This window comes from Panulirus ornatus, chromosome 56 (genome assembly GCF_036320965.1).
Source record: "Panulirus ornatus isolate Po-2019 chromosome 56, ASM3632096v1, whole genome shotgun sequence".
In the NCBI taxonomy this organism is placed as follows: domain Eukaryota; kingdom Metazoa; phylum Arthropoda; class Malacostraca; order Decapoda; family Palinuridae; genus Panulirus; species Panulirus ornatus.
In genome coordinates, this window is record NC_092279.1 from 18,009,453 (window position 1) to 18,034,943 (window position 25,491).

The window sequence follows — 25,491 nt, forward strand, 5'->3', positions numbered from 1 at the left end:
AATATAAACAAGGGAAGCACAATCATTGATGCTGTGAATAAGATAGTACAAATGAAATTAATAAGTGAAAAAAATAGGAAAAAACAATCTCTGATAAATGATACAATGAGGTGTGATTATGTTACAATGCTAGGTAGGTTTGCATGAAGACTGCAGGCAAAGAGGAAAACATATGAAACAGAAATGACGATATCTCATTTGCCTCTCATATTGTTTCATAAGAAACTGAAGCAAACCAACCAGTTATCCAAGCTATATTTTTCCCCCTGAATACCTGTTCAGCCCTTCATATCCGTGTTACATTTTTAATTAGGTAAATAAAAAAAAATTTGGTTTTATATAAAAAAATTTCAATATAACTATGAATACATAACAAAAATAGCCTTTTACAGTTCTCTCTTGTTTTTACTTTTTGAAATCACAAAAGCTATTAATGGTAGTATATTGATAATTCATGTGGTGATCAATAAAGGTAATACATACAATAAACAAAAATAATGGAAAGATGCATTACAGAAAAAGAGCAAAGGTAAATGGCAAAACTGACATCAATGATCACAGATATATAGAATGATTATAAGTATGTTACTGTGAAACTGTTAACAATGTACATCATCTTCTCAGTACTGCTGTTTAGATATATACACCTGCATGTAATGCTACACATATACATGAGTGTTCAGATTATAAAGGAAGATGAATATCCAAAGACATTAAGAAAGCCATACAGCAGGCAAAGTTTAAAAAATAATATCTTGTGAAAGATCCTACATAAGCATGATACATCACAGTATGCAATACTGTCTTACAACTAAAGTCTGCTGTGAGAGACAGCTTGTATGATACAGTGTGATGAAAAGACAGCGAAGATAATATCTGGTATTGACTGACTGCCAACTGTAAACCTATTCAGATGCTGTTCACTGCCACAGTTTATACAAATACAGTGGTTACAAGTACCTTAGAAAAAAATGAAGCTACTCAATTTTGAGTCAACCACTATATATATATATATATATATATATATATATATATATATATATATATATATATATATATATATATATATATATATATATCAATTTTCTTTGAATCGCTCAGATATATTTTTAAGAAATCTGAATACAACTCAGGAATTCATCAGTTGGTCAACTAGTTAAATATGTTGTTTTTCTGCATGATACAATAAACTTGAAATAAGTATGCAAATTAATTAAGCAGAATAAAATCTGATTTTCAGTATCATATTTGTCAATTACATCATGATATAATGCATGAAAAATGGCATTTTACACAAAACTGATCGCACAGCGGGTAGTAAAACAAATCTTTTAACTCTGTGGAAAACATCAGACAATTGGAGGAATCATTAAGCTTTTCTGACCCTGTTTAACTAGCTGTTAACTTTCTATGTAACATATGTGTTACTGCACACAACCTAATGACTACCATATGTAAAGTTAGAACTGACATAACTGCTGTTAATGCCTGAAAGCCTTACAGTGGACAGTCATCTTGACATAAATCAAGCTATCTGAATGAGGAAATACTGTGAATACTCATTTAGCTCCAACAATATCTTCCAGACATGGAATGAGATGAAAATATAAGCAAGAACTTACAGAAACAGTTTAGTTCCCTGATAGCTGTCTTGCAAAAATGGGGTCTGCAAGTTCTGGGGTTGAGTGTTTAATACTAAATGTAAACTCTAGGAACTTCATCTTTATATTATTATTAGGTTATCATTATGGGTGCAGCAGGCTGTAAATAGCCATAAAAAGTAAGATTTCAAACTTCATTGACACATTCAAAAATATACTGTCCAAATTTACTTGCTTAAGGAAGGTATCCTTATAGCCACTTTATAACCAGAACCATCAAGGTTTTGACCGTTAAGAAATTGAAAAAAAAAATTACTGAAAGAACCATTTAAACCAAACTCATTTATATAAAGGGTAGTGACTGGTGGAATGGTGAAGTAAAGTTGATAATGAAAAAGAAAACAGAGGTATATGGGCAGTACCTACAGAGTAACAGTACAAAAGCTTGGGAGATGTATACGAGAAAGTGGCAAGGTCAAGAAGGTGCAGGGGTTGAAAAAGAAGGGAAATGAGAGCTGGGGCTGGGGTGATCAAATATTTGTCAACTTCAGGGAGAATAAGATGTTCAGGAAGGAGGTTAACAGTGTGTGAAAAACTAGAGAACAAATGGCAACGTCGGTGAAGGGGAAAAATGGGGAAATGGTAGCAGGTAAGGAGGAGATGCAATATTCTGAGGGAATGCTGAATGTGTTTAAGGACTGGGTGGCAGATGTAGGGTGTTTGGGTCAAGGTGGTATGTGAAGTGAGATCATCATGGAAAGGGGATTGGTAAAGAGAGAGGAAGAAATGAAAGCCTTGCATAAGAAAAAATGCGACAAGATGATTGGAGTGAATGATAATGTAGTTAAATTTCTTAAGAAAGGGGGTGACTGTGTTGCTGACTGGTTAGTTAGGATTATCAATGTATGTATGGATCATGGAAAGGTTCCTGAGGACTGGAAGAATGCAAGTAGGGCGCCACTTTGTAAAGACAAAGGGGAAGAAGGAGTGTTCAAACAACAGAGGTATACTTCTGATGAGTGTACCTGGTAAGATGTGTGGGAAAGTAGTGACAGCGTGTTATGGCATGTACAGAGAAAGCAGATTGGGGAGGGACAATTAGGTTTCAGTGGTGTGTGAGAAGTATCTAGAGAAACAGAAGGATTGTATAAGGTGTTTATGGATTTGGGGAAAGCACGTGATAGGGTTAATAAAGATGCCTTGTGGAAGGTTCACAAACATATGGTGGGGGAGAAATGCTGCTATAAGCAGTGAAAAGATTTTATCAGGTATGAGTAGGAAGGGAGGTGAGTGAGTGGTTCTACGTGAAGGTTGTATTGTTGTAGGGTGGATGTTGTCACCATGGCTGTTTAACTGTTTATGGATAAGTGGTGAGGAAGATAAATGCAAGTGTCTTGGAGAGAGGGGTAAGTGTGCAGTATGTAGGGGGTGATAGGGGCCTGGCAAATGAGTCTGTGATTTGCTGTTGTTACAGCTCCAGTGGCAGATTCGAATGAAAAGCTGCAGATATTGGTGGATGAGTTTGGAAGAGTGTGAGAAAGGAGGAAGTTGAGAGTAAATGTGAGTAAAAGCAAAATTATTAGGTTTAGCAGGGTAGAGGGACAGGTCATTAAGTTTAGAGATGAATGGAGAAAATCTGAAGGAAGTGAAGTTTTAGATACCTGGGAGTGGACAAAGCAGTGAATGGAACCATGGAAGCTGAAGTGATGTAATAAAAGGGTAGGTGAGAGTTGTGGTAATAAGAAGAGTGTGGTTTAAAGAGCTGAAGAGGGTGTGTTGAAATGGTTTGGACATATGGAGAGAATGAGTGAGAGAGGTTAACAGAGAATATGTGTCAGAAGTGGAGGGGACAAGGAGATGGGGGAGACAAAGCTGGAGATGGAAAGATGTTGAGTGATTGGTGCCTGAACAAGCAGGAGGGTGAAAGGTTTTCTCAGGATAGAGTAAACTGTTATGATGTGGTATACATGGGTTTGATGTGCTGTCAGTGGAATGAACCAGGACTTGTGAAGCAGCCAGGGGAAACCATGGAAAGGCCTTTGGGGCTTGGTTGTGGGGAGGGGCTGTGGTTTTGATGCACTGCAAATAACCACAAGAGAATGGATGTGAGCAAATGTGAACTTTCTTAGTCTGTTCCGATCACTACATCACTAATGTGGGAAACAGTGAACAAGTATGAAAAAATGTATACAAATATATGTATATTATGTATGCACTGAAAGAATTTCTTGCATTATGACTTCCTTAATCTTAATAGAAAAATTTTCTGTACTTGGACACCATTGTCACGTCATGACACATATCTTGTACATCTTCATCCACAATAATAGAAATTTATGGATTCATCAGGGCATTTGGGAAATGCACACTGAATATTGGACCGAAAGCAAGAGAGGCATATTTCCTTGCTTTTCAATTAATTACTTCAATTAAATATGATAATTACATATTACTTTTTTCATACTTTTCAATATATAACAGTTAATTTTCCAGTCTATAACATTCTGTTTTAAGTCTAGACCAAAGATGGGTTGATGTGTACAACACTTGCATAAAATCTATAATTACCTCTGACTCCAACCCAAATTACAAGTGGTGCATCGAGTTTATACATGCCCTTTTAATGGGAATTAATATTGAAAAACTGGGGTACAAAGTCTCAACCCTAAAGGATGATTAAAGGCCAAACACATCCTATTTCCTGGTGCAGACTTGCACAGAATCACAAAGATACTGCTGCCACTTCCATATTGCCTCTTAAAAATGTTGACTTAGCTGCTTTGCAAAGTGTCTACCAACCAAATATACAAATATGAGTGATAATGACACAGTATTTATGGCATTAAATGGTCTAGACTTAGCATACTTCCTGCAGAATAGGCCTACTGTCATGATATCTTCAACACAGCGGGTCAAGTTTAACCCTTTCTGTTTAGTGCTTGGCAAAAGTTGTGGGGTGCTTCCCTCCGCGCAGCTACAGCACATGAAAAAATCAAGAGCTGAATTTTGGCAAAATTAACTTTAAAAATATAAATCACATCCCGGCAAGCATGAAATAATGACAATAAATGATAATAATGCCTACATCATGAGGTAACACTCAAAAATTTAGTTCAGGTGAATGGCAGGAATGTGTGATAGTTACTTATCACCCTCTGCCATATACAAACCAGGATGTCAATGGACCTATGGTGACCCCTATCACACAGGTACACAACTGGCAACATCAAATTCACCTAAAAGCTGTGAAACAATGAAAAAACACTAACTCACTATGGTGACCGTGGATCAAGGCAGAGACACTGACGCAGTAAACATCTCGATAAACAGGTGCTGTTTATTGGCCACTGTCACTACTGTAGACTCTCATTGAGTCCATATTTCACTTCCCAACACAGTACATATGATTTAGCAATCTACCCTAACTGCAGAACCACTTAATGCACTCAGTTGTACACAAAAATTTAAAACTCAAGACATGAAATACGGTCACCGCAGCTAACAAATTATGAATTTTTTTTTCAAATTTATATGGGTAAATATATTGCAGTCCTTTACAACTTATGTTATCACTGCAGTGCTCTTAAAAGGCATGAAAAAGTGAATAGGATGAAAGCCAGGTTCTGCAAGGAAATCATTAAGAAGATTGCTGAGAACATTATATTTGACATTTGCAGGCTAAATGTTTACTCTAAAATTGTCAAAAGGTCTCCAAAATTAAAATAATCATAGATTCATAGTTATAACACCTAATTCTTAACTCTATATCACACATGTTCAGTAGTTCTTGCAAAAAACTGCAAGTATTTCAAATATTGCAGTACTTGCTTCATAAGGCTAGTGGTCTCTTTTTCTAAACTGTAACTGAAAAAATGAGGGAAATTCTATAATAGGTGATACTGAGAAACTGGACACTCAATAAAACTCCTACAGCATGATTGATGAAGTATTTAATAGTTTGAATAACCAATATTTCATATCTATTTATATATATTCACTGTCGCTGTCTCCCGCGTTGCAAGGTAGCGCAAGGAAACAGACGAAAGAATGGCCCAACCCACCCACATACACATGTATATACATACACGTCCACACACGCAAATATACATACCTATACATCTCAACGTATACACATATATACACACACAGACATATACATATATACACATGTACATAATTCACACTGTCTGCCTTTATTCATTCCCACTGCCACCTCGCCACACATGAAATAACAATAACAATATTTCATATCCAGCAAATATAAATGAGCCTTCACTTACTGGACTCACACAATGCCAATCATGACCAAAAGTTTTTCAATTTTGTGTAGAGCTGTAGCATGTCTGACTAAAGGTGGGTCCACCTTCTCCCACAGATAAATATGAGGCAGACATAATTATATGTAAGGTATGCTGAACCAATTACATTTTGTCCTCTAATCCATCTATACAACTTCTCACATATCCTGATATAAAATTATCATAATAAAAATAGAAGCTTCCTCAGCTTATCCCAAATAAATCTACCTATATGTTAACTCCTTAATCGTGCCTGAAATGTGTTTGCTTTCCAACTTCTATACTTTCAAAGGTTCCTTGCAAATAAGAAATTGCCTTCTCCAATTCAAAAGAAGGGTCGTAAGAATAAGCCCCTATCTCTTTCAAGCTTCTAGTCTGCACCTACCACTGTGTTCTTCAGGTCCCACAAATTTGCTTATATATAGTGCATCCTGAAACTGGGTGATCATTTTTGCATCTAAAAGATGACCAGCTGCTCTTACCTCATTCATATCCAGGTTAACTTTAATTTCTGTAATTATACCTCATGATCTCTTTCACAGGGCTCCTGCAGCTTCAAGGCTGTGCTGAAATTAGTAATAGCAAAAGGAAAAAACTTCTCCGGAGTTTGAAGTTCCTTGATAAGACTGAACTTGTTTTTTCATCCAGAGACAATAGTATATCCCCTCTGAAGACTTTTTACTTTGTGCAGACTTTTACCTTGTGCAGGTGTAATTAAGTAAAACCTCATTTCTAGGTCCTGAAAACTGCCAAAACAACCTTTCCATCCTGCTGAAAGACATAAAAACACAATACAGAGTTTTGCCCAAACAATACTATTGCAGACCTTCACTCTTAGTAACTTTGGTACATCTTTTTTCACAAAGCTTGACATCTCTAAAACCTCTAATAATGTCCTCCTTCTGCCAAACCAACAAAAAGGCCTTCCTGCTTTTTCAGTCACCTGGATCTTCTATTTCTGTTCTAAAGTAATATCTGTGCAGTAGAAAATGTATTATACTTTTATCTCTACATCAGTGTTTAAGTGCCCAATGGCTCTCTATTTGCTCATACTGCCTTCTTTTTTACATGACAATGGTCCCTCTCCAAAAACAACAAAGCAACTAAACTGATACATAGATGACATCAATCTTCACAGCTATTTCCTTGATCACTCTCCTAAGCAGATTTCCATCCACCTCATTAAAGAATGCTTAAATATCTTTTTTAATCTTATGCTGGTCTCACACCTACTGAACACCAGTTAAATCCAACCTTGTACAATTAAATGTGTACAAATTTTAATGTTGATCAAATCATGCAAATGAGGCATTTTTCAACCACTTATGTTACCAAAAAACAAAAGCTATGTTCACCCTCCCACTTTAACAACCAAACTCATGTTCATCCTTGCATGGAATACAGGCAACTCTTGTAAGTTCACAGTAACACATTTACCTAATTCATACCGTAGTTCTCATGCTTTAATATCTAGTTCTATATCCAACAACTGATTTTCATGATTTTACATCCAAGACATGTTCCTAATAGATGTAAGCAAATGCCAAGCTCACGCTAAAATATGTAGAGACACAATAACACATTGCCATGCATAGACGTGTGAGAATTCTTTGAAATATTGCATGTGCAGTTCAATGCCTCATCTATTATAGTTAGAATAAATATTCCACCATGATGAACAAGCGGTAAATCCTTCAACTTAATATCAAGTCCCAGGAACTTTAAAATCAAATTGCGGCTTAAGAAAATTTTAACTCTGCGGCTTTCACGTGCAATCATGTTTGTGGCCTAAGCCAGGTACCCAGTCTATTGACCAATCCCTATGGGAAGATGAACAAGTGGGTTGACTGTGGACTGACTTTTGTAAACAAGATTCGTATCTATTTGCTTGACCCTAAGTGGCCTGTGAATCTATCAAGGTCAGTTCAATATATCCTAAGTATGTTTTTCACCCTCATACAGGTTCAGGAATGATGGCTAAAAATCTATTTCACTACATCCTTTCACCCCAAATATGGTCTACCCCATCACGTTGTTTGTCCTCTCCACTTGACACATATATTCTTTTTGTCAACCTATCCTCACTCATTCTCACCATTTGTCTAAATTGATGTACTGGTGAGGCTGGTATAAGGTTTATCATTTGGTGTACACAGTATTAGAAAACAATCATTTATGAACAAACACATGCATAAAACTGTAAAACCAAGAATAGCTAAACAAATTATTACATATAAACATTTTCACTATGAAAGTAATTGTTACTTCAACAAAACTGCTTCATGATAGTGAAGTCATAATAATAATTATCATTTAGTGTATACAGCATCATATAGCAATCACTTATGAACAAAAGCACATGGAAAAAATAAAAGTGAAGGACCAAAAATGGAAAAAATAAAAGTGAAGGACCAAAAATCAATGCCACAAATTGATAAATATAAACATTTACACTATGTCAGTATAGTAAAGTTATGATAACATTTACAATTTGGTGTACACTGTGTTATAAAGCAATCATTTATGAACAAACACTTGTGCAAAATTCAGTGTGGGAACAACAATGGTTTAAAATGTTTATCATTGCAAACATTTACACTTCACATGGCCATTACATGGATCGTGTTATACTCAACTTTGACTCTTTATTTCACCGAAAACATTCAACAATCAGTCTAAATTTTTTGTATTACTTCTTTAGTGCTTTCATATTCACATCATATTACACCATAGCTCAATACAGCGGATAGAAATTCCAGCTTCTATGGTGACCATGAATGAGTTAAGTTTAATGTTCACTATTTGCAGAACATTCAAGACACTAGCTCAGTTAATCAATGAGTCTTATGTACTGTAATCATTTTGGAAAGACTTCCTCAGTCACTGTTAAATCAAACTTTAATGTACATGCCTTATCAATGACCTATCCCTCCCTATGTACCTTCCCTCCACTCATGTCTACTGCTCGTGTATCCCATCTTTCCCTATTCTACTGTTAATTTCACAATTATTGTTCTGGTGAAATCAAATACGTCATGATTCAATTATTTTAGCCCTTACACTCTACTCATATATTCATCAATAACAATGCACATAATGAAAATGTTCTCTTTTATCTTTACACTGCATGTCTTATCGGCATACCTACAACCATGCATATTTTTCTTTCTATATATAGCCTTAATTTTTTAAAATTACATCCAGTCCCCACTTTGTGTTGGATCACTATGTGTGAATTTGATATTATGCGAGGAACCTACACAGTAGCAAAAAATTTGCTACTATGCAGGTGTGGGAAGTAGAAAACACACAAAAACTTCAGTGAAGGTAGGCAGGTGGAATAAGCATGGGTCCTGGGTGGAGCACTCCATGTTCCAACTAGTGGGTCAGGTTCCCAGTCACCACCGATATAAGAGGATCTGTGCCACTTGTGTGATTTGGGTATGCCTGCTAATATGATTTTCCTGCAACCTGCTGTGCTCGTTTCCAGCAACATCTACCCCAGAACCAGCAGTTAAACACAAGAGAACCTCTCTGATCTTAAAAACAAAGCTAGAATCTTATGATGCATTGATACTGGTGAAGGAGATCAACGCAGTAGATATTGTGACAAAACTTCAGTGATGACTGGCAAGGGGAGTAAGCATGGATCCTTGGTTAAGCATCCCATGTTCACTCCACTGGGCCAGTTTCACGGTTACCACCATTGTGTATGGAAGTGATTTTACTGCAACCTACCAAGTTTGTGTTTGTTCATATGGCATCCAATATACAGAAACATCTTTTCCTACCCCAGAACCAGCAGCTAAAACATAAGAGAAACTCTCCGGCCTTAGAAATGAAGCTAGAAATTTTTCACGTGATGCTGGTGAGGAATTGTCATTGCTTGGGCATGCTCACAACCTGGGTGAATCTACAATCCACAACATAAAGAAGAAAGCAGAAAAAATTCAAATTGCTATGGTCCACCTACTCCACTGTCTGCCAAAGTAACTAAAAGGGTTAGAAATCCACTCATGCAAAAGAAGGAGAAAATGCTCTCATTATATACAGATAATGAGATGAAGAAGAAAAGCAGCCTTGGTAACCTTCAGTTTAGGTCAAAAACTAAAGATTTATGAGCTTTTATGAAAAGAAGAAAAGGTTCCATGGTAACCTTCAGTTCAAGTCTAAAACTATGCAGATTTATGATGTATTCATGCAAGTACAGGAAGGCTAGATCAGTTTATTTGACATCAGAAGCTACACAGCATGAAGATAATGGGAGAATCCGTCAGTGCTGATCAAGAAGCTGGTGCACACATCCCAGTTTTCTCTGTATGTTTAATGGTTTGCTATATGCAATTTCTCTTTGTGTGAGGATTTTGCAAAACATAATCCCTGCATAAAGTAAGGGATGGGTGTACAATCTATAAAAATATGTAATTTCACCTATAAAGTGTATATTGCATACCCAACAGGTGGACTGGGCATACTGTCAACAAATCTTCACTACCAACATGATTTCTGTAAAGTGAGATAAAGTGTTGAAATTCTTTCCTTATCGTCTCATACCCAGTCTTCCTTTCCATGAAAGGAAATCAAATAAATCAACATCTACCCTTAGAATATAAGCCTATTTCAGCCACTCAGCTGCTTCACTCCAGCAAACCTTTTCTATATACATATCCCTTTGCATATTTCTGTATAATTTCCAATCTGCAACCCTTTTCACCAACAAAGATCTTGAAGTCTTGCTATCTCACCCTCAGTCTTACTCTTTATCCATGTAAATTTACTTCACTCAGGCAGCATGCAGTAATTTTTACATACCTTATATGTAATACAAGGTAACAGCCTTAAAACAGAAGTAGACACAAAGATGATTTATGAAAGGTTTTAGCACCATGGACATCAGCATTCTAAGTGGATGCTTGATAAAAGTTAATGACAACATGTTTTTCCCAATATAATGACAACATGTTTTTCCCAATATTCAAGTTCCAACAACTATATACAAAAATCATATCATAAAAAGGCATAATTCATAGATATAATTTTTTCTTTTATACCCGGTCTTGTATCAATGTATGGGCAACCATAGCTAAAACCAACCCCTAGATTTGCTGCAGATTGAACAGCAATGAGAACTTGGTACCCATATACACCTGGACAAACTAGGAGCACAACTGAAGTAAGCATGAGCATGACTCACCTATATCACTGAGTACTGAGTAGTCATGATAAAAGGCAATCACACACCTGGACAAACTGAGAGCACAACTGAAGAAGGCATGAGCATGACTCACCTATATGACTGAATAGTCATAATAAAAGGCAATCACTGAATAATAAGATAATCTCAAGATAGAGGTTATCATTTGGAAAAAAAACAAAAAACTATGCACTTCCTAATTGTTTCTATTGAATTTAGCCTGAGCTCCTTGCCGCTTCTGTTCATTCTTATGCATCATCTTGTGACGGTACTGCTGGCTTTGTGCTTTGCCATGGTTAGTATCTTCTTTATCTGTAAGTTAAAAAATGCATTAGATTTGAGGCAAAGAATATTCAAGATTTCATTCAGCTTAAGTAATAGCTACAATTTAAGCTAAACAATGCCATGAAAATGATCAACCTGTAGACCTTAACAATCCAATCACATTATACCTTTTAACGGTTTATGCATCTTGTAATGTCAAGATCAAGAGGAAGGTGCAAGGGTTGACAGAGGGCTTATAAGAGTTGGGGTGAGTGAGTATCAGAAAACTTTAGGAAAAATATGAAAAAACTTAGGAAAATTATGAAGATGTTTTGGAAGGTTTATAATAAATAAAAAACCTGAAAAGTAATAGGAACGTTGAAGAATGGGGCAAAGTGGTGACGCAGAGATATGATGGAGTAAGTACTCTGAAAGACTGTTGAATGAGTTAGATAATGGGATGACAGAAGTAGGGTGTTTAGATCAGGGTGGGTCCGTGAAGTGAGAGTTGAGAGTCATGGATAGTGGTTTGATGAAGAGGAAAGAGGTGATAAAAGGCTTATGTACAATGAAATGTGACAAGATGACTGGAATAGATGATATTGTAGTTGAATTCATTAAGAAAAGGGGTGACTGGATTACTGATTGATTGATATGGATTTTCAATGTAAGTATGGATCATGGTGAGATGCTTTAAGGTTGGAAGAGTGCATGTATTGAGCCATTATATAAAGGTAAGAGGGATAAAGGGGAGAGCTCAAACTTCAGAGGAAAAAGTATGTTAAGGGTAACTGGAAGGGTACTGATTGAGAGGTTGAAGGCATGTACAGAGCACCAGATTGGGGAAGAGCAGTGGGGTTTCAGAAGTTTCAGGGGATGAACAGATCAGGTGTTTGCTTGAAAGAATGTGTGAGAAATACTTAGAGAAACAGATGGATTTGTATGTGGTATTTCTTTCTGCCTTACCCACATTTGGACTACTGGCTTTCTGTCCACAAGTATACAATCTATCCTTGTCACATAACATTAAACAATGCTTAACTCACACACATCATTCTTCGTAACTCTAGATTTTCCTAGGGTGAGCATTATGCGCTAGCCCTGCCTTTTGGCAAATTGGTAGGAGCAACAGACAGAGGTACTAGGCAGGGGCATTAGGTGGAAACACTAGGGAGAAGTAGTCAGTGGGAACATTCTGTACGAGCCTCTGCAAACACTGCACCAGAGTTTCTCTCTGCCAGTGGTCTATTTTGGGTGAGGCACTAAAGGCTAAGAATTAGCACTGCAGTTCACTTGTTATGGAGACTCTACTGCTGTGGCCATCCCATGAGGGACTTCCAGGAAGGAACAGACATCAGAGACATAGATTGAGAGATAGATACAAATCTATATTCTCTATTGCATTTTCAAGTTTCCTCCATAAGGCATCCTTAAACTCCTTTTCTCAGTTATCACATGACAAATATGCATCCATTCCAGACAGTCCTGAATTTCAACACTTGAACTTTACAGCTATTAATCTTGCAATGATATGCCATATTTCCAATCAGATATCTTTTCAAATCATTCATCCTATATCAACAATGCTGATAATTATCTTGCATAATCATCTGTATCTTCTTGTTCAACAACAATAACTAAATTCTCAATCTGATATGAAAACACATTCATTCAGAGGTACCTACGCCCCTACGCCTGATATTTTCTTTTGGAAATTTTCTAAGTTACCTCATCAGCACAACCTAGATAACTTTTTTATTTATTCATTTATTTATTTTGCTTTGTCGCTGTCTCCCGCATTTGCGAGGTAGCGCAAGGAAACAGAAGAAAGAAATGGCCCAACCCACCCCCATACACATGTATATACACACATGTCCACACATGCAAATATACATACCTATACATCTCAATGTACACATATATATACACACACAGACACATACATATATACCCATGCACACAATTCACACTGTCTGCCTTTATTCATTCCCATCGCCACCTCGCCACACATGGAATACCATCCCCCTCCCCCCTCATGTGTGCGAGGTAGCGCTAGGAAAAGACAACAAAGGCCCCATTCGTTAACACTCAGTCTCCAGCTGTCATGCAATAATGCCCGAAACCACAGCTCCCTTTCCACATCTAGGCCCCACAGAACTTTCCATGGTTTACCCCAGACGCTTCACATGCCCGGTATACCACATCGATCCAATTCACTCTATTCCTTGCCTGCCTTTCACCCTCCTGCATGTTCAGGCCCCGATCACTCAAAATCTTTTTCACTCCATCTTTCCACCTCCAATTTGGTCTCCCATTTCTCCTCGTTCCCTCCACCTCCGACACATATATCCTCTTGGTCAATCTTTCCTCACTCATTCTCTCCATGTGCCTAAAGCATTTCAAAACACCCTCTTCTGCTCTCTCAACCACGCTCTTTTTATTTCCATACATCTCTCTTACCCTTACATTACTTACTCGATCAAACCACCTCACACCACACATTGTCCTCAAACATCTCATTTCCAGCACATCCACCCTCCTGCGCACAACTCTATCCATAGCCCACGCCTCGCAACCATACAACATTGTTGGAACCACTATTCCTTCAAACATACCCATTTTTGCTTTCCGAGATAATGTTCTCGACTTCCACACATTCTTCAAGGCTCCCAGGATTTTCGCCCCCTCCCCCACCCTAAGATTCACTTCCGCTTCCATGGTTCCATCCGCTGCGAGATCCACTTCCAGATATCTAAAACACTTTGCTTCCTCCAGTTTTTCTCCATTCAAACTTACCTCCCAATTGACTTGACCCTCAACCCTACTGTACCTAATAACCTTGCTCTTATTCCCATTTACTCTTAACTTTCTTCTTTCACACACTTTACCAAACTTTTTGTATGTTCTAAAAGTTTCCACCATCCTCTGAATCAAAGGAAATATTACATAAACTATATAAATACCATCTTAGCATGATGTTGGAAAATCTGTTAGACATAAACATCATCTGTATTACAGTCTGAGGGGGATGGTAAACAGTATACCAACCTCTCCTAGCTGTTTTCTTTAGATTTTATGAAGAAAAAGGGTCCTTGCAAACTGATCCTCTCTACTGTTCAGCACTGATGGATTTAAACAAACATAATACTGCTTGGAAAAATGCAATCAAGTGTCAACTTACATTTGCCTCCATGGTATCCTCTACTATCGTTGTCCCCACTCTGACCTTGGCGCCACCCTTTCCCACTGTTCCTATTGGAAGCATGGAAGACCTTCGTCCTTGGATTGTGTTTCTCACTATCAACCCCATTACTTAAATTATCCTCTCTTCTGACTTGGTCTCTTCCTCTGTACCTTCATGATGAAATAATGAATCAGTAAAATATAATCAGACCAAAGTATATGGAAAGAAAAGAAAGTTATATAGTACAGTGAAGTATGATACCTTCACTTTTTTTTTTTTCCAAACTATTCGCCATTTCCCGCATTAGTGAGGTAGCGATGGTACCTTCACATGACCACAAAAAAAAGGTGGAGTGACATCACACTTACATACTGTAGTTGGCCAGGAATTTTAGCTTGGATCAAAGTAAATGAGGGGATACATGGTAAAGTAAAAAAAGACAAGCAAGGCATGAGCCAATAACCTAAATACTTACACATTCAAAATCTTTAAGGACACATACATGCATAAATTTAAGCAAAACTCTGCAGTTAGGAAATTTTCTAAGATGATTCTCAAGACATGTGAAAAATTCTTGTTATTTGGGTACATGACATGAGAATGGTTAAAGTTCAGATAACTGTAATACCACAATAACTATAAGCATGAAAAAACATAACTACATAAGGATTAATGGCAGTGCAACAAGTTTAAAAGCAGAACAGTTAATGGTGGATATCAAGAATGTTATTACAGTATATCATAAAAATACTATACGAAAATAAACCGAGTGTCTATCAGAACAATGAATGATGAACACACTCACCCCCTGTTGTAGTATGCATCCCTGTCCTGTCTTCTTTGCTCAGCTCGCTGCCTAAGAACCTCTGGATTTTCATGAAAAGGTTGAAAACTCTGTTTGGGTGATGCAGTAGAGGTGCCTTTTGTGTTTTCACTGTTTTCTCTCTCTGGTGTAGGTGTCTTCTGCTTAGGTTTACTTACCTTAGGGGAACTAAACAGCCTTTGTACCCCTCTTGTACTGCCTTGGATCTTGGGCCTCCTACCAACTTGTCCCTTATGGCTGCATGGAGTAAATTAAACATCTTAAAGTCTACTCATATCACTAAAGAGATGAAGAAAAAAAATGAAGATGTGAACACATAAGATGAACACAAGGTAAACCATACCTATCTGTCTATCTGTCCTATGCACTTTCATAAATCAAAGGAAGGTGGCACATGCATCATCAACTCCAACTCTGCAGAAAATTATGAGTGTTGATTAAGAGGTTGATGACATGCAGAAAGCATCAGACTGGAGAGGAACAATATTACTTTAGGAGTGGTAAAAGTGTGGATCAGGTGTTTGCTTTGAAGAATGTGAGTGAGAAACACTTACAAGCCATATATGGATATGGAGAATTCATATGGTAAGGTCGAGCAAAGCTATAAGAAGCAGTGAATTTTTATCATGAGAGTACGGTGTGTGTGCAAGTAAGCAAAGAGGAGGGTGTGTAGGTTCTAAGTGAAGGTTGGTGTTTGGCAGGGGTGCAGGGTGCATGATGTTTCTGTGGCTGTTTTATCTGTTAATGGATAGGGTTGTGAGGAAAGTGAATAAAGGAAAGGAGTATGAAATTGAATCTTCAAATTATAAAGATATAAGTTTGTTGAGTATACTTGCTAAGTGGTGTGGGAGAGTGGTGATCGAGAAGGTGGTAGCATGGACAAAGTGTAAGACTGGGGAGAAAAAAGTGGTTTCTGAATGGCAGAGGATGTGTGGATCAAGTGTTTGCTTTGAAGAATGTGTGAATTATATTTTGAGAAAGAGAAAATTCGTAAGAGGGATTTATATACCTGGAGAAAACATATGACAGGGATGACAACGATGTTCTGTGGAGTACTGTTACTTTGCAGTGTATAATAAAAGCCACTTGAAGCACTGAGCAGTTTTTTCCAATACAGTAAGGTGTGCATGTGTGTGTCTGAGATAGAGTGAAAAGTGAGGTGGGTGAGTTATTACATATGGAGGTAGGTATGAAACAGGGGAGTGTATTGTTTCCATGGCTGTTAACACTTTTATAGATGGAGTGGTAAGGGTGGTGAATGCAAAGGTTCTGGAGAGAGTGACAGGTCTGGCTGTCAAGGTTGAGGAGGCTATGGAGGTGAGTCAGTTACTATTTGCAGGAGACATGGTGCCGGTGGCGACATGAGAGAGAAATTGCAGAAGCTGGTTTCTAAGTCTGGGAGTGCAAAAGGAAAGAGTTGAGAATAAAGGTGAATAAATGGAAGGCACAGTCTAGCTTGGAAAGGAAAAACTGTTTGCATAAAATACTAAAATACTAAGGGATTCTTTTTTCACACCACATTTGTGCCAAGTGTTCTGAGAGCATTTAGTTTGCTCATGGTCTTTGTGTTAATGTTCATGGTGTTGGGAATGAATGTCACATGTGACATACATGAGACCTAGCATGGATGGAGTTCTGTTGAGAGGGAGTGGTTGACTAATGAGGGTTATGGTAGGAGTTCCTATCAACTCCCAAGATATTATCTTTTCATATAAAATTCTAAGGCAAAGTGATTTGGTTTACTAGTAATAAAGATATATATATATTTTTTTTTTTATTATACTTTGTCGCTGTCTCCCGCGTTTGCGAGGTAGCGCAAGGAAACAGACGAAAGAAATGGCCCAACCCCCCCCCATACACATGTATATACATACGTCCACACACGCAAATATACATACCTACACAGCTTTCCATGGTTTACCCCAGACGCTTCACATGCCTTGATTCAATCCACTGACAGCACGTCAACCCCGGTATACCACATCGATCCAATTCACTCTATTCCTTGCCCTCCTTTCACCCTCCTGCATGTTCAGGCCCCGATCACACAAAATCTTTTTCACTCCATCTTTCCACCTCCAATTTGGTCTCCCTCTTCTCCTCGTTCCCTCCACCTCCGACACATATATCCTCTTGGTCAATCTTTCCTCACTCATTCTCTCCATGTGCCCAAACCACTTCAAAACACCCTCTTCTGCTCTCTCAACCACGCTCTTTTTATTTCCACACATCTCTCTTACCCTTACGTTGCTCACTCGATCAAACCACCTCACACCACACAGTGTCCTCAAACATCTCATTTCCAGCACATCCATCCTCCTGCGCACAACTCTATCCATAGCCCACGCCTCGCAACCATACAACATTGTTGGAACCACTATTCCTTCAAACATACCCATTTTTGCTTTCTGAGATAATGTTCTCGACTTCCACACATTCTTCAAGGCCCACAGAATTTTCGCCCCCTCCCCCACCCTATGATCCACTTCCGCTTCCATGGTTCCATCCGCTGCCAGATCCACTCCCAGATATCTAAAACACTTCACTTCCTCCAGTTTTTCTCCATTCAAACTCACCTCCCAATTGACTTGACCCTCAACCCTACTGTACCTAATAACCTTGCTCTTATTCACATTTACTCTTAACTTTCTTCTTCCACACACTTTACCAAACTCAGTCACCAGCTTCTGCAGTTCCTCACATGAATCAGCCACCAGCGCTGTATCATCAGCGAACAACAACTGACTCACTTCCCAAGCTCTCTCATCCCCAAGAGACTTCATACTTGCCCCTCTTTCCAAAACTCTTGCATTTACCTCCCTAACAACCCCATCCATAAACAAATTAAACAACCATGGAGACATCACACACCCCTGCCGCAAACCTACATTCACTGAGAACCAATCACTTTCCTCTCTTCCTACACGTACACATGCCTTACATCCTCGATAAAAACTTTTCACTGCTTCTAACAACTTTCCTCCCACACCATATATTCTTAATATCTTCCACAGAGCATCTCTATCAACTCTATGTACTATATGTACTATATGTACTGGAAAAGATCTTACAATTTATGGGAGGTATCTTCTTTCTCTTCTTTAATTTCTTCTTCTTCATCAGACTTTTCTTCTGTAGATTCATCAGTATGTGTATAGTCTATATGGGTATTCAAACGTCCAGCACCAATAATCCCTGGACGCCTGAAAAAGGGGTTTTCAAAGGAACAGGTTATTTGTCACATGATGAATCAGCAGAGGATACTACTGCTTGAGCTTGACTAAAAACTGGAGCCTACTGAATTCCACTGAATGAGAAAAAATTATTTAAACAAAGAAACAAAAGACATTCAAAGAGGACTTGTCTATCATTTGTCATTATGCTAACACCAACAGCTGTATAATCTGCACATAATGACTAGTCTGCCTGGATAGCATATGATACAGAAAAGTTATGGAATACACTACAATATGGAGAAATTCAAATGCCAACAGACCACTGGGTCCTTTCAAGGTTATTTATGATGGTGGAAGAGTTCAGAAAGATTGGAAGTTAAAATAATGCTAAGAAACACTGATAGGGTCCAGAGTTTAAATTGAATAATAAAATATCTTCAAAGGATATGATACAAACAAGAATCTTAATGCGATAAACAAAAATACAATAATTTGGGGATTGGACTAAGTGAATTGAATTAGATTATGTTTATCCAACAGGGAGATGTCCAGAACCAAAACATGGGAAGCACTCATATGGTGAGGAACTGAATATTTAACAGAGGAAGGTTGGCATTTGAGGGAAGTAAGTGCGCAGAGTTGATTCATAATCATGATAAAAAAAGTCAGTGCTTGAAATAAATAAATCTGATTAGAATATGACAGAGATTACAATAAAGAAAACGACCTAGAAGAACACAATTGTTATGATGACAAAGCAGAAGAAATTGTAGCAGTTACAGAAATAGATCAAACAGAAAAAAATCTGGGAATTAATTTACAGTGTGTTGGAGCCAAATTATGGAAGTTTAGATAAAGGAGAGGTCAAAGTAACAATTACAGAAATGGAACAGTTGGATAGTATAAAGGAAATTACTCTGCAGTGTGAATAGCCAAATGACAAAAGTTTAGTAATTACAGACTAATGTCAGCCACTTTTCCTTATAAGTGAAACAACAGGTTTCAGCTATTGTATCAGTTCAAGGGGATGAAATACCATGTTCAAAGCAGGAAGTAAACCAGTTTAGTTTTAAGCAATCTTTCATCTATGGCCTGTTTTCTGTATGTCGATTCATCTAATTAAAAGAAGGCAGATGAACAAGGAAGGAACATAAAATCAGAATGAAATGTACCTCCTCTTTCATCATACTGTCTGCTTATGTGTTACTATATCTATTCTAATTTACAAGTTTTTTCTGTTACTAAGTATTATAACATAACTTGCCTTCATGTAATGCATCCTGAGTGTTTCCATGTAAGAAACAGATCTAGCTCATTGGTTAATTTGGACAGTGGCAAATCAAAGTCCACAAAGACAGATCATTTTATACTCTTTTTAATCAACATAGGATGTTTATGGAGTAATTTTGAAACTCTCACCTCTTTATGACCTTTTCAACTCCAAGATCATCAATATTTCTAGCCTCATTGTCATCATACGTGTCATCATACTCATCTTCATAGTCCCAAGCACGATGGCTATTCTCCTCTTCATATCGAAATTCATCTTCATAAATACTTGTTCCTCCTCTTTCATCATACTGTCTTGCAAGTTCTTTTACCTATGAATCCATAACATACAAATCAGTGATAACATAACTTCATAATGCAAAAGTTCCTCTTTGGACTTAATGTATGTCAGTGATATATAAATACTCTGGATACCCTTGTCACCATCCCAATTTTGTAATTTCTCAACTGTACGTTTTCAGCCAATTGGCTGCCTGAATTGAATAAAACATTTTCCATTTATTCATTTTTCACAAAGGTGACTTTCCACTTGTGATTTTAACTCGAGCAGCCAGGGTCTGGTAACACTGCTGCTAACAAATGAAAACTTGATGATCAACTTGATAAAGCTACATATGATCTTGATACTGAATCGTCTTGGTGTCTTATACAGCTGGTTAGGAATATAGATCAATTTGATAAGGCTGCCATAGATCCAAACACAACAAAGTAAGCATGGAATGTACAGCTTGTTTAAAGCTACATAAAGAAACTTATTTTCATAATGTTTGTATGGGTGCAGTACAGCTCCAATTACTTGTTTTAAGTTGTTTCAAGGAACTCTTTTAAACTATCTCTTTCCCTCCTCCATTTTATCATAAGAGATTTACAAAATCAAAGTATACATGAGTGGAAGACAAACACCTACCTTGTCTATGCTTTCCTTATCTGCTTCATATACTTTTTTGTGAATTGGTTTCTTGCCTTTTCGAATCCTAGAATTATCTACATGCGATCTACTGAACACATCAAACTCATCATCATTATACACATTTGCTCGGTCCATGTAGTCCACCTGACAGACAGTTTTAGCCTGAAAGACAAAAAATTATGACAAATAAAGGTGGTTAAGATTGTGAAATAGCTTAACTGGATAAACAGATATCAAAAGAATAATGGCAAAACATCATATGATGTTGGCTACCGTTTCCATATACAACATCAAATGATACTGGCTGCCATTCCTATGAATGACATCCTATGATGCTGGCTTCAGTTTAGTGGTGACAAGGTCTTTCATGTATATCAAGCTGAATGTATATTGCACTCACTGCTTGCCTCTATTTTCCTGTCTTCTCTCATAACTCTTATTTTTCAAAATCAATTTGACTACTAGGAAAACATTTCTCTTGCATTTTAATACTGTAACTTTTCTCAGCATTGAAGAAGCCTACCGGTACCAAGAATGCCCAGGTCTAAGAATATATAAAGAATTTCACTTAACACTGTATGAAAAGCTACATACATTAAATATCATGCATTTCAATATGCAGGCTCCTTAAGTTATGCCTACTATTGCAATTGCTATAATCTAACCTGGGGAGACCAATATGTTTGGCTTGTGTGAATGCTATCAGCTTTTGCTTATTCTTACTCTTCATGAAGTTCTGTATACTGCATGTGTAAAAAAAATTCATCCTGTTTATGATCCTCTGGGAAAACTATGTAAACAAAAGAAAGTGGAAGTTTCAGTGTTGGTGAAATTTACCAAGTGAATAAGTCAGCAATGTCAGCTGCTCTTAACAACTGAGTGTAGTGTAAAATAAATTCTAACCTAGTAGATCTCAATTGGCCCAATTGTAGCAAAGATTCACTTCAATTCCCACTTCACTATATCTGGGCTTGTAATGTTTCTCATCCTGAAAATCAACTAAGGTAAGCTCTAGCAGTAAAAGGATCACTCAAAGGTAAGTTTCCAACAATATCATGGATTTGGTTGAGTGGGCTACATAACTTAGTAAACATTCAAGCAACACTTGGATTCTTGGCAGGTTAACAAGCATCATCCTGATGATAAATGCCAGGTGATTGTATCGGATAAAGTGTTACAGAGCTATAAAATGCATCATAAGGTGTTCAAAAGTTTGTTCTTGCCCATCTTTATCTTATTGTCTCTACAGCTTATACAAGAGTTTTTTTGGTATGAGCTTTAGCCTTAACGAGAAATTCTGAAATTCTTGTCTACAGTAAGTACGTTGTATCATAACAGTTGAGTGAATGGTGTCTGTGTTATTTTCTCACGACAAGTCAAACACTTCATAGCAATTCACTCTCTTTTAACCATTAAGTTCTTACAACCTTAGCAGCAGTCATATTCTCAGTTAGTAAGACAGATACATACAGCTTTATCATGAGTAAAGATAGCGATGAATCTGAGAAAAATCAGAATTAAATAATATTCTCTGGTAAGGACAAACTAAAGGAAGCTAAAACTTATATGCATGGAAAAAAAACAGCATAATGGTCTTAAGTAATTTTGCTATGTCTCTGAGAGAATCAACTGGAATAGCAAAGGGGAAGCAGGGAAATAATATGTAAAGGACTCAATCATTTAAGTTACAAAGGGCTATGTAATTTGAATCCATATGAGGAGAAAGAGGCCCTTTGTATGCTCCAACACTGGTAGTACTATGCTTATCAACTGTAAACTGTGACTGAAGACTACCAGAGAGTATATTAATCTTCATTTTTCAAAATAAGATCTAACAGAATGTCAATTACATGCTAAATCAATGTGTAGAAAAAAAAAGGCCACAAGTCTTTTTCTAGATTTGTTGACAGGGTAACTGCTTAGATGAAGCACTTATGAATACAACTGGAACTCTGGTTGTAGGTTTCAGAAACTGAAGAACATGTATGAATAATTAGCAAATCTAGGTCCAACAAAGCTTATCCCTGGGGATATAAGAAAAAGAATCTAAATATATATCTCCTGCATTTCACAGGTGACTAGGAGGGAAAAGTATGGGCAGAAAATCCTCCCCTCTCATATATATATATATATATGAGAGAGAGAGAGAGAGAGAGAGAGAGAGAGAGAGAGAGAGAGAGAGAGAGAGAGACTGTAGGGTGGGCCCTCTACAGGTGTCTTTATGTTTGGGCATGGTATCACACATGGTGGATTACTTGTGAACAGTGTGCAGTGAAGAGTAAGCAATGCAGTATGTGGTTTGTTTACACAATGATGAATGTTTTACAAGATTTTAGGTTCCCCAAGCACATCTGGTGTCCAGGAGGTGGCCCCTGGCTACAGTGAAGCATAAGTCTAACATTAAAAACATATTCAATACAAAAAATTAAGTACCTGATCTTCATCCTCTGCTGAACATGGTTGTTGTGGTGATGTGGTTAATTCTTCTATTTGAGCAAGTTCTGAGCGATCTAAGGTGTCCAAAGATGGGGGAAGGTTACCCTCTAACAAAGCATTAATAACTTCTTCTGTGGAGTAGTTGTAATACCTGATAAAAAAGAAAATCAATTTTGAAGTATTAAAGAATTCTTTCTATACTTGAAAAGCACATGAAGTGCTGACACACATGCCCATAACCAGTCTAGGTGGCAAATAGCACAGACCTCAAGAAATGGGAAGAAAACAGTTTTATGGCCATGTATTTCCCAAAAGTCCAACTTCCAAGTCATTATCTGGCCTAGGCTGAGGGGACTTGAATCTAGCAGTCCAGATCCTAATTACTATACCAATCTACTTGTGAAACCACAGTCCCATCAAATGGTAGCAGATTATATAACTGTTCTCTTTGAACCATGTCTATTCCTAATTTAATAAGTCTGGTGGTGAAAGTGGCAAGTAAGCATCACCATATAAAAGCACTGACCATATTACAGCTCTGAGGTTGTACTCCATATGGCAGCAAGCTCACATGGACTTCTTTAAGGCAGAAGGGTCTACAAGAAAACTGTACTCCCTTCTGTCTCCTGATAATAATACTTCCTCATTAAAGGTGACCCTTTCCTCCTGAAGTTACCATCAGCAGGTGGAGAGAGAGAGGGAGAGAGCACAGACCCAAGGTCCTAGTGAGGTGGTCTAGCCTTAATGCTAAAAAGAAAGAGAAAGAAAAGGCTTCCCTTGTAAGCAGAGAGAGAGAGAGAGAGAGAGAGAGAGAGAGAGAGAGAGAGAGAGAGAGAGAGAGAGAGAGAGAGAGACCCAAGATCCTAGTGAAGTGGTCATGTCTATAAAGAAAAAAAAAAGAAAAAAAAAACACTTGTAAGCAGCAGATAAAAAGGATTGTACGGGGGGAGGGGATATGGAGAGAAATATCTTGGACCTCCAAGGGTTAGAAATCCCTTAAATCCCTACCTTTCTCGTAAGGTAAATGCCTCTCACCCTTCATTAATCACCTATCACACAGTAACAGTCTTGGCTTGGCCTGGGTACATCATTCACCCAATCAACAACCTTCAATCAGTAATAAAGTCATTGTCCCCAAACTTTTATTACCAACCTGTATATATATATACAGGGGAGAAAGAATACTTCCCACGTATTCCCTGCGTGTCATAGAAGGCGACTAAAAGGGGAGGGAGCAGGGGGCTGGAAATCCTCCCCTCTCGTTTTTTTTTTTAATTTTCCAAAAGAAGGAACAGAGAAGGGGGCTAGGTGAGGATATTCCCCCAAAGGCCCAGTCCTCTGTTCTTAACGCTACCTCACTAACGCGGGAAATGGCAAATAGTTTGAAAAAAAAGAAAAAAAAAAATATATATATATATACATATATATATATATATATCCCTGGGGATAGTGGAGAAAGAATACTTCCCACGTATTCCCTGCATGTCGTAGAAGGCGACTAAAAGGGAAGGGAGTGGGGGGCTGGAAATCCTCCCCTCTCGTTTTTGGTTTTCCTAATGAAGGAACAGAGGAGGGGGCCAAGTGAGGATATTCCCTCAAAGGCTCAGTCCTCTGTTCTTAACGCTACCTTGCTTACGCGGGAAATGGTGAATAGTTTGAAAAAAAAAAAATATATATATATATTTAATTTGCTTTGTCGCTGTCTCCCGCGTTAGTGAGGTAGCGCAAGGAAACACACAAAAGAATGGCCCAACCCACCCACATACACATGTATATACATACACGTCCATACACGCAAATATACATACCTATACATCTATACACACACACAGACATATACATATATACACATGTACATAATTCATACTGTCTGCCTTTATTCATTCCCATCGCCACCTCACCACATATGAAATAACAACCCCCTCCCCCCTCATGTGTGTGATGTAGAGCTAGGAAAAGACAACAAAGGCTCCAGTTCACACTCAGTCTCTAGCTGTCTAGCTGTCATGTAATAATGCACCGAAACCACAGCTCCCTTTCAACATCCAGGCCTCACAGAACTTTCCATGGTTTACCCCAGATGCTTCACATGCTCTGGTTCAATCCACTGACAGCACGTTGACCCCGGTATACCACATCGTTCCAATTCACTCTATTCCTTGCATGCCTTTTACCCTCCTGCATGTTCAGGCCTCGATCGCTCAAAATCTTTTTCACTCCATCTTTCCACCTCCAATTTGGTCTCCCACTTCTCCTCATTCCCTCCACCTCTGAAACATATATCCTCTTTGTCAACCTTTCCTCACTCATTCTCT

General features: G+C 37.8%; 1 protein-coding gene across 1 annotated transcript in view; it reads right to left on the reverse strand.

Annotated features, from left to right (window-relative positions):
* Positions 1–328: 328 nt before the first annotated feature.
* The window catches only part of LOC139765976 (activating signal cointegrator 1 complex subunit 2), a 45,561-nt gene continuing 20,398 nt past the window's right edge, over positions 329–25,491 (reverse strand). The window contains exons 11-17 of the mRNA XM_071694003.1: positions 23,174–23,327; positions 20,738–20,902; positions 19,960–20,141; positions 18,436–18,567; positions 15,347–15,601; positions 14,539–14,711; positions 329–11,405 (exon numbers count right to left, since the gene is read on the reverse strand). Of these exons, the coding sequence (XP_071550104.1) occupies positions 11,290–11,405; positions 14,539–14,711; positions 15,347–15,601; positions 18,436–18,567; positions 19,960–20,141; positions 20,738–20,902; positions 23,174–23,327 (1,177 nt within the window). The 3' untranslated portion in view covers positions 329–11,289. The remainder of the gene's footprint in view (positions 11,406–14,538; positions 14,712–15,346; positions 15,602–18,435; positions 18,568–19,959; positions 20,142–20,737; positions 20,903–23,173; positions 23,328–25,491) is intronic.